Source organism: Photinus pyralis, unplaced genomic scaffold (assembly GCF_008802855.1).
Source record: "Photinus pyralis isolate 1611_PpyrPB1 unplaced genomic scaffold, Ppyr1.3 Ppyr1.4_LG4, whole genome shotgun sequence".
Classification (NCBI taxonomy): Eukaryota; Metazoa; Arthropoda; class Insecta; order Coleoptera; family Lampyridae; genus Photinus; species Photinus pyralis.
In genome coordinates this window covers 42549724-42560507 of record NW_022170511.1, presented here as the reverse complement: position 1 = coordinate 42560507, position 10784 = coordinate 42549724, and the positions used below count along the sequence as shown (strand labels likewise).

At 35.6% G+C, this 10784-nt stretch overlaps 1 protein-coding gene and 1 long non-coding RNA gene across 3 annotated transcripts in view; one reads left to right on the top strand and one right to left on the bottom strand.

Moving 5' to 3' along the window:
* Positions 1-1267: 1267 nt before the first annotated feature.
* LOC116169750 overlaps positions 1268-10784 on the bottom strand; it is a 30918-nt gene continuing 21401 nt past the window's right edge. The window contains exons 9-11 of the long non-coding RNA XR_004145063.1: positions 2898-3812; positions 2618-2851; positions 1268-1752 (exon numbers count right to left, since the gene is read on the bottom strand). This is a non-coding gene — a long non-coding RNA (uncharacterized LOC116169750). The remainder of the gene's footprint in view (positions 1753-2617; positions 2852-2897; positions 3813-10784) is intronic.
* Positions 5150-7228, top strand: LOC116169748. Of its 2 annotated transcripts, XM_031485910.1 has the most exons (7): positions 5150-5348; positions 5400-5582; positions 5628-5732; positions 5779-6034; positions 6086-6503; positions 6569-6653; positions 6699-7228. In XM_031485910.1, the coding sequence occupies exons 1-7, from the start codon at positions 5310-5312 to the stop codon at positions 7032-7034; spliced, it is 1422 nt and encodes a 473-aa protein (XP_031341770.1). In that variant the 5' UTR covers positions 5150-5309; the 3' UTR covers positions 7035-7228. The 2 variants fall into 2 exon arrangements, with proteins under 2 accessions (XP_031341770.1, XP_031341769.1); XM_031485909.1 differs by having other exon boundaries at positions 5779-6503.

Below are 10784 nucleotides of genomic sequence, written 5' to 3'. Positions count from 1 at the left end.
AAAAAGTTGGGAATGATTAAAAAAAAGTTAGGAGTGATTCAAAAAAGTTAGGAGTGATTCAAAAAAAGTAGGAGTGATTCAAAAAAAATTAGGAGTGATTCAAAACAGTTAGGAGTGATTCAAAAAAGTTAAGAGTGATTCAAAAAAGTTGGGAATGATTCAAAAAAGTTAGGAGTGATTCAAAAAAGTTAGGAGTGATTCAAAAAAGTTAGGAGTGATTCAAAAAAGTTAGGAGTGATTCAAAAAAGTTAGGAGTGATTCAAAAAAGTTAAGAGTGATTCAAAAAAGTTAAGAGTGATTCAAAAAAGTTAAGAGTGATTCAAAAAAGTTAAGAGTGATTCAAAAAAGTTAGGAGTGATTCAAAAAAGTTAGGAGTGATTCAAAAAAGTTAGGAGTGATTCAAAAAAGTTAGGAGTGATTCAAAAAAGTTAGGAGTGATTCAAAAAAGTTAGGAGTGATTCAAAAAAGTTAGGAGTGATTCAAAAAAGTTAGGAGTGATTCAAAAAAGTTAGGAGTGATTCAAAAAAAGTAGGAGTGATTCAAAAAATTAGGAGTGATTCAAAAAAGTTAGGAGTGATTCAAAAAAGTTAGGAGTGAGTGATTCAAAAAAGTTAGGAGTGATTCAAAAAAGTTAGGAGTGATTCAAAAAAGTTAAGAGAGATTCAAAAAAGTTAAGAGTGATTCAAAAAAGTAAGAGTGATTCAAAAAAGTGATTCAAAAAAGTTAGGAGTGATTCAAAAAAGTGGAGTGATTCAAAAAAGTTAGGAGTGAGTGATTCAAAAAAGTTAGGAGTGATTCAAAAAAGTGATTTAGGAGTGATTCAAAAAAGTTAAAGTGATTCAAAAAAGAGAGATTCAAAAAAGTTAAGAGTGATTCAAAAAAGTCAAGAGTGATTCAAAAAAGTTGGGAATGATTCAAAAAAGTTAGGAGTGATTCAAAAAAGTGTTAAGAGTGATTCAAAAAAGTTAGGAGTGAGTGATTCAAAAAAGTTAGGAGTGATTCAAAAAAGTTAGGAGTGATTCAATAAAGTTAAGAGTGATTCAAAAAAGTTAAGAGTGATTCAAAAAAGTTTTTTGAATTCAAAAAAGTGATTCAAAAAAGTTTTTTGAATTCAAAAGTGATTCAAAAAAGATTTTTGAATTAAAAAAAATGTCAAAAAATTTTTTTGAATTCAAGAAAGTTGTAAAAAGGAATGTTTAAAAAAAACAAAAAAATTAAACTTTTTTATTCTATTTTTCAATAAAGTTACATTTTGGAAATCAAATTTTTTTGAATTTCTAATAAAGTTTCAATATAGATTATCTTGTTAATTAAAAAAATGTCCAGCTGCCAGCAAAGTGCAGTCAGGGCAGTACAATATTATTCTAGAGATGAACAAAGGAAATAAGTTTCTTTTTTTGTATTACAAAGATTTTCTTAACTTAAGTGATAACTTAAAAAATAAATAACTTAATACCTACGTACCTATATTTTGTTATCACTTTTAAACATTATACATGCACAAATGGAAATTGAAGTTACTAGTGAAACACCATAGTCAGAGTAAATCTGGATGCCGGATGGACGGGAATGATGATGATGACAGCGCCGAATTCGAAGTGGTGATGGTGAATAGTACTCATCCCTACAACAATAAGATTATCCAGTAAACGTTGGCAACTGCGGAGTTGACTAGTTCCTTCGGTCTTCGCATCGGAAAAGTGTCGTCGTTTTAGATCGCTAGCGATGGAGGTAGGTACTGCTTGAGACCGCCTAAAAAGTGAAGTTGAATTAAAAAAGATCTTTTGATGGGTAAGTACGTATGTATCCCAAAAGAGCTGAGATATTAATGAAATAAATCAGATCAAATCAGTTGAATTTGGCCTGTAGAATCCATAATTTCAAACAGTTCCAAAATTGGGCTACTAGTTCAAAAGTTACAGCGCTTTGAATTTTTTTTCGAAATTGGTTTCTAGTAACTTTTGATTGAGAAGTCTGATCGAAAAAGAACGAATTGTTTTGGATTCTACGCACCAAAATTAATAAGAAAAAGTGTTTTCCCGAGAAATTTAGGTGCAGTCGATTTTTGGTAAAAAAGGAAGGTTATACACTGCCTTTTTTTGAGCCCCGAAAAAAAATAGTCCANTCTATAACTTTTGATTGAGAAGTCTGATCGAAAAAGTACGAATTGTTTTGGAGTCTACGCACCAAAATTAATAAGAAAAAGTCTTTTCCCGAGAAAATTTGGTGCAGTCGAATTTTGGTAAAAAAGGAAGGTTGTACACTGCCTTTTTTTGAGGCCCTCAAAAAAAATTCTCTCAGATCGACCCGGAAAAAAAATTTTCTTATAGAACGTGGCCTGTAGAATCCATAATTTCAAACAGTTCCAAGATTGGGCTACTAGTTCAAAAGTTACAGCCCTTTGAATTTGTTTTCGAAATTGGTTTCTAGTCTATAACTTTTGATTGAGAAGTCTGATCGAAAAAGTACGAATTGATTTGGATTCTACGCACCCAAATTAATTAGAAAAAGTGTTTTCCCGAGAAAACAATAAAGTCGTGTGCAATGTGCATTTGAGGAGTGGTTTGCAGACAAAGATTTAGCACAGGTACAGATTGAATTACTTATGGCAACTCACCAGAAAATGTTTGCTTATTTATATCATGGAAGTACAATCGAAGTGAATTGAATCCATCAGAACCAATGGAGGCCAAGAATTTGACGCGCCCGTGTAATTCATTGCAAAGTGGTGGTAGTCTCCATTTTGAATCAGGAATCGCATATGAAAAGGTGGCAACTTTTTCCAATGGCAAATGGTACGTCTCTGACAACATCGCAATCATGCAATGACCTACCACTCCGTGTCAACAATCTAAAAATTTCATCAAAACCATTGGAGATGGAAATATGTGACTCACCCTTGTATCCGCTCAAAGTGCTATTCGCCAGCTCCATTTTGAATTAAGTAGGGATCAGATATTAAAACGCGGTAACCATTTCTAACGACTGGAAGATGGTATATCTTGAACAACGTAGCTATAATTCAATGGTTTCCATCTCCACAAAAGTCAGTGACAATCGACAATTGACTCTAAACAAATCCACCAGAGGCAATAGATGTAGAAGTTTTTGACGCTCCACAGTGTCTTCCACCAACTCCATTTTAAATAACGTAAGATAAATGGCGTGTTCAAGGTGAATTCGTTAAAACAATTTGATTTTCTGAACCTATTTGCCCTAATAATAATAATAATTATTATTATTAATTAAGCATGTTTTCTTTATTTATTGTTAAACACAATTTATAACGGTCCACACTTGTAAAGGATGGTTACTTTGCAAAGTGTTGACGATCTTCTCAGGTTCGTGGTGTGGCTCGTAGTAGATACAAATTCTTCTTGTAATTTCTTCATCTTGTTAGGTTGCTGAAGTACTTTTGGGACTTACCTTTTTGTGTACTTTTACTTCCAGCTAGCTCAGGTAAATAAATTAAATTCATTTCTCTTTCACTACTATCTCATTATTGTCAATAATTTGTTAGCAAAATTTGGAAAAAATGCTAATTCTGAATATGGAACTCTTTAAAATCTAAAACTTATTACCTCTGCTTTTAAAGACCAATAATTGTGACTACAATTTCACAAGATTACATTTATTATAATTAAACCACAAATAATAAAAGAAATTGTACCTTGTCACTGTTGAACTTGCCGGAGTCAACGTCGGATATGCTCAATAAATGGAATGGTCGCCAAATGCTTTTACTGGTCAAATCATGTATACAGGGTGTTCCAAAAGTTCCGGGACGGAGGTATACGTGTCAATGAAGTAAACTGGGGGCATACAAACTGCACTTTAGGTTTTTAGATTTAGATAGTGCAATACTTTTATACAATGGGAATTGTGCTTTATATGGCTAAAGCTATGCGCATATTGAATTTCATGCAATTCGGTTCATATAACTAACGGAGATGTCAAAAGGGCCTACTTTATTTTTCGGTCTACATTGCTAATTTTATTCACGAACTCCGATCTACAAATTTGATAAAGAATCCACCTGCAAAATTTCATCGTAATCGGTCCATTCGTTTATGAATTATCGTTCTAACGGACGGACGGACTGACAGACACCGCAAAATTATAAACTCGCTAGGAGCTCGTTAATAACCTACTGCCTATTGCCATTGCAACGTATCTTCCTATCCGATGGGCGTAGTACGGTTGTGCTAAATACAGAGTGGCCCAACGAGAAATATACAGAGGGCTTTTAGGGTATTAAATTTAAAAAGTTCGAAAAATTCTCGAACACGTCAATTTTGTATTCGAGGGGAACAACTTTTGGAATACAAATCACGAACCAAAGTCTTCACCCCTCTACGTAGGAAGCTTAACTCCTAAAATTTTAAATGGAATCCTATCGCAAATGGCACATTTAATCGTGATTACTAATCTGCTTTGCTTTTTAAATTCTATTGATTCGTTTCGGAGAACTGACAGGTTCACTTAAGTTTAACAAACAAATTGAAGCGTCAAAATCAAATTTTAATACAAGGTGACTTAGATCGCATTTGTTTTGGTTTAGAAAAAAAACCATTTCAAATGTGAATATCTCCGAAACGAATCAATAGAATTTAAAAAGCAAAGCAGATTAGTAAGTAATCACGATTAAATTGACTTTCAAATAATGTGCATTTGCCACAGGATTCCATTTAAAATTTTAGGGGTTATAAGCTCCCTACGTAGAGGGGTGAAGACTTGGGTTCGTGATTTGTATTCCAAAAGTTGTCCCCCTCGAATACAAAATTGACGTGTTCGAGGATTTTTCAAAATCTCTAAATTTAATACCCTAAAAGCCCTCTGTATACTTCACGTTGGGCCACTCTGTATATATAGGGTGGCGCACCAAAAAGGATTCGCTAACTGGGGAACGAAATGTGGTATCGTCATACGGTTTTCACTGAACGTATCACGACCCAGGTGGGCATTTGACTAAAATTATGAAACAACCATTATTTCTGACAAGGAAAATACAAAATTTAGACAAAAAAACCGATGATACACTTGCCTAGAACTCTGGATGCACTTCTACAATAACGAAAATTCGTATTTCCGAATAAAAGGCCCATAACTTTTGGTGTGTAGTTGTGCAATTACAAAAATTCTGTTTGTTTTCGATTCTACCTTCATTTACGTTTAAATCCAAACCACAACCTTGGCTAATTCAGTCCATGATTTTTTCTCGGAATATTTTTCAAAAATTCCGCGTGAATTTCATTTGTTCCAAATCGTGTTGACACGAGACGTCAGCATTTACCCTTTTTACTATCAAAATGGGTGAGAAACGTGGACGAGGTGAGATGGCTATAATGGTACGTTACCCGATCAAAATACGTTCGATTAACCGACGCGTTTAAGGTTAGACTCCCGAACAAGTACTGGCCAAACAATTTAGAGCAAAATGTAGATTTAAAGCAACGGTGCGTCGAGTTATACAAAATTTGTACTGGCTCAACGACTTTGAAGATCAAATTCTAAACGAGTCTGTGGAGAAGAATATTTACCTTCTTACAAGACGAAAGGGCGAAAACACGTTGTCGATAAGGGTCTTTATAAGCTGTTTTGGGGTATTAAGACACCTACATTTTTAGGACAAAGCAATTCTTAACAAACCAGTACAGGCGAGAACTGAGTTGGATAGTGCCTATCTGTATAGAGCAATTGGGGGGTTGAAATGCTTCCGGAGATATCCGACGGTAGGTATACTGAGCAGTAGCGGACACTTAAGGGTGGAATCAACAGCACGTTAAAGCCCAACTAGCGGCGGTGACTTATTTTGCATATTACCAACCTGGTAGAGTAATTTTTCGTGAGGGACATATGGCGCAAGCACTTTACTTCATCGTTTCCGGCGAAGTAATTATGAGTCAGCTCGTTTACGATCCAGTGCTGGATAAAAATGTAAACCAGGACGTTGGTCGTCGTGGACCTGGAGCAGTACTCGGCGAGGTCTCGCTTCTGCACGACATTCCTCGACCAGTTACAGCCACTACTAGCAGTAAGCCCTTGATTAGCGGTTCTCGAATGTCTTCTTCATCGCCCATTTTAGCCAATACTGAATTTTTGCGTTTGCTAAAGGACGACTTCAATATAGTCCTTAAAGCTACAGTTCAGCAGCAGTGGTTTGAAGTACAACGCGCCCTGGATATGTTTACCTATTTCGAAAATTGGAACGACATGACAAGGCGCGAATGTTGTATTTTAGCCAAAATGCTCGCATTTAAACCAGACGAAACCATACGAGGCGACGGAGTTGGCAACAAAGACTACGTCTATTTTGTATTAAAAGGTCAATGTAGGATTATTCAACATTTGTACACAACTCACTACACTAAAAATGGAAAAGTTCACTACAAGATATATCACCCGGTGTATGGTCGAGATAAAGAGAGTGCTATCACTAATGTGCATGAAGAACGCGTGTCTACAAGTAAAGTACAGAAGTCCGCTCATGGTGAACTTCCGAGGTATATTCACTCACTCCCCTTCTATTTCCTTCTCGTCTGTTGATATGTTACTATACCAATTTCAGATTTGGTAGTGCAGATTCAGACGAATTCGTTCCTCACAAAACCCACCCACTGTTACCCCCAAACGTAGAGCTTCACTTTATGCAGGTCAGGTGAAACAGTACCTTGTATTTAGTATTTCGGTCATTGCAGGTCTGCCTTTTAAACGAGACAGCTTGTTTTTCCATCGGCGAAAACTTCGTTAACAGACGAGTGGTAGCCGTGACCAATGTTGAGTGTTTACTGATACCACGGTACTGGTTAATGCAGAGAAACATAGGAAATATTTGGAATAGGGTAAAACAGTATCTGAACAGCCACATCCCGTCCGCGAATGAAGTACACCAAGAGTTTTTGAAAGGTCGAAAATGGTGCCATCACGAGAAGGAAACAATTGACGCGCTTCTTGCCAAAAAGCAATCGGTAAACCATGCCTCAATGTGGGACGTTCCGCTTTTTATAAGGATGAACGAGAAAATTGATTTGTAGATTGAAATATACTAGCAAGAGGTCTAAAAGTGGTTTAGTTTTTCTTCAGCACCATCCGTACACGGTAGTGAGCCAGATAGTCTGGAAACCAGACGAAAAAGCTGGAAGTAAGGTACGGTGAAAATTTTTTGCGGTTTTAGGTCACTAAGTAGGTCAATTTTAAGAATCCGATTGATGCCACTCTGTCACCCTTGAGCATTTTGAGAAATTCAAGATGGCGCTCAAAAATGTCTACAAAAATATAAAAATTAAATTTTTTTAAAATATGGGATGTAGCACATCGATTTTAGGGTTTTCAAGCCTTCTGAATTTAAATCTTTAGTTAAAAATATTTTTGGGGGCGTTTTGGAGGAGTGGGGGGTGTTTTTAAGGGGTTAGTTTATATATTTTTTCAATATTAACGTGTCGTACATCGATTTATATGTTTTTATGGATAAGGATCCCGAATTCCATATCAAAATGGTTATTCAATGTTAAAAAAGTAGAACGACGCCGACAGACGGCCCGAAAATAACATAAAACGCGCGCCCGCGCTGCACAACGACATCATTTTAATAAAAAGATAATAATTATAACAAGTGGGGTACGTCTTTTTATAGGTTTTTTGGGGTGGAGATTACAATTTTGATGTCAAAATATGATTATTAAATAACTCCTAGAAAGATATACAAGATAGCGTCCAAATTTAGAAAAGTTTACCATTTACTGCAATACCCTTATAATACCTTATATTCTACTACCTAATACCTCTACTAATATCAAAGCAAAAGTTTTGGTTACTTTAGTAATAATTTTCACAGTTACAATATTAACTTTTTGCAGCATTTGTCTTTTCAGTAGCGGAAGTATTGAAATACGAACTATCTTCGGCGCCTCCTTCAATGTTTAATGATGATGGATCGATGAAGGAGACATCAACAAAATCGGTTCTTATGAATTCACTGGCTGTTTCCCAGTCTATGAGACTAAATACTAGACCGTCTTTAACAATAATTGATGGATGTGCAATGCTTTGGGTTACACTGGCCAGTTCGAGAAACCGTTTCTGATGATTACCTAAAACTCTTTGTTGATAAACTTGTTGCTTATTTACGAGAAGCAGATGTGATTTTAATTTTTGATAAATAGGTACTACGATTACAATACTAAATCATCCACTAGAACCAGTCGAGGAAAACATTCTGCTAGACGTTATGTTCTAACAGAACAAACGATACTTCCCTCTCAACCAGTAATTTTGATTTCTCCCAAAAATAAATGGGGATATTTAGGTAGGGGTATATTGGACTAGATAGTATATTTTTTTACAAGATGGGATATGTGGGATGGGGATATTTAAGTAACGGTATTGGAGTAAATGGTAAACTTTTTAACTCTAAATTTTGACGCTATCTTGTATATCTTTCTAGGATTTATTCAAAAATCATTTTTTGACAGCAAAATTGTAATCTCCACCCCAAAAAACCTATAAAAAGACATATCGCACTTGTTATAATTATTATCTTTTTAATAAATAGTTATTTATATAACAAGAGCGCGAAGTTCAATTTCGCGCATTGAGACTGAAGGTATTTTGACGAGGCGAAGCCGAGTTAAAATATCAGTCAAATGCGCGAAATAACTTCGCGCTAGCGTTATATACAATATTTTTTCTACAACTGAACCGATTGTTAATTAAATTGCTGTTTAAGTTCAACTTTTTCCCGTGCGCGAAATACTTTTTTTCACTGTTGACGATTTCGCGCACGTTGTCAATAGCAACCTTACCTATTAATTAACCGTTTAAAAATCTAGTCGTTTCGAAATCCGTCAGAAAATGACACGTTTTTTTGACAGTTGTAGAAAAAAGATGTTGTGCAGCGCGGGCGCGGCGCACCGCGCCCTTTATGTTATTTTCGGGCCGTCTGGTCGGCGTCGTTTTACTTTTTTAACATTGAATAACTTGCTGTACCTCCATTTTGATATGGAATTCGGGATCCTTATCCATAAAAACATATAAATCGATGTACGACACGTTAATATTGAAAAAATATAAAAACCAACCCCTCAAAAACACCCCCCACTCCTCCAAAACTCCCCCAAACATATTTTTAACTAAAAATTTAAATTCAGAAGGCTGAAAACCCCTAAAATTAATGTACTACATGCCCATATTTTTAAAAAATTTAATTTTTGTATTTTTTGCAGACATTTTTTGGCGCCATCTTGAATTGCTCAAAATGTTCAAGGGTGACAGAGTGGCATCAAAAGGATTCTCAAAGTAGACATCCTTACGAACTAAAAACCGTCAAAAAACCTTCAGCGTACCTCACTTCCAGGTTAAGCCAAAAATCCCAGTTTGGCATCCAGACTAAGATGCCGTCTTTGAATTCGTCCGCAAATTCAGCTAATTTAAATCTTTCCTTCTTCAGATAAAGCTATTCCTATTCATTTAAAGTACTGCTTAACCATACTTTTTTCTTGCGTAAACTTTAGGTACTTTAATTTATGAAATTGGAATACAAAATCCCCTTAGCTCATCTAATTTCCTGTATGACGTAAATCACTATGCCGCGCCGCCTATAGTTTTTATCCGATTATCCCTAAATGCTCTAACCTTAAAATTCGTGACTGCCTCCATATAGCTTATTCTACTATTACAGGTTGTGTTAAAGTATAATCCCGAGGGGTGGCCCAGACCAAAAAACCGAATTCTCAGGTACAATTTTAATCGACCTTTTCTGTTTTCAGGGGTGTTAGAGTGGCTTCTAAAATTATTTTTCGTACTTCCGGGACTAAAGTAAGAACTTCACTGAAGTACTGAAGTGTCACTCTTTGTCCCGCCGGGATTAAATTTTACGAAAATCCCGGAAGGATGAAATTACTAACAAAGCAATTTCAGTAGGTTGTTCCACATTTTTTATGCGGCACTACTTCTTAAACGCATCGTACTGCTGGTCATATAGTTTTTTGGATTTCGGTGGTATCAATTTCTTTACCTACTTTGGCTGCTTTTTATCAATATCAAATACACCTTTGTCACCCACCACCAAAATTATGACCCTAGATGACAGTTCCTATGGTAACTTGTTAAGCAGCGATTTTTTGAAAGAACGCGTTCTCTAACTCCATACATATTAAGTGTTTCGGTTTCGGAAGTACGAAAAATATCGTATATACCTTGCGACTGAAGTAGTGGTCTTCATCCCTCAGGTAAATTATGGCCCTCCCTTCGGTCGGGCCATACACTTTACCTTCGGGATTAAAAGTACTACTTCAGTTCCGCGGTATATAATATACTATTATTTATTATTGTGTCTGTATTGACACAATAAACAGTATTAATTCTTCAAGGTATCTTTCCAGAAGCACTGAAAACTGCGACTGTAATACCAATGTTTAAATCAGGTAATCCCACAAACGTTGAGAAAACAGACCTGCCATTTCTTTGTTGAGCACCCTCCTCTAAAATTCTTGAAAATATAGTCAAGAAAGGATTTTTAACTTTCTTATAGATGAATAATTTTCTATATAGGGCGCAATTTGACTTTAGGAAAGGTCGTAACACAGAAATGGCACTCTGAAATTTTTTTTAAAGAAATTTATGAAAACCTAAACCTTGGGCATAGCGTCACTGGAGTTTTCCTCGACATTCGCCAGATACTACTGATTGGAATATTAAAATTATTTAAAACAAAATGAATGGACGCTAAGACTGAGGTGGTAACCTAACACTCAAACTGCCGTACGTATCAATATCGAATTTTTGAA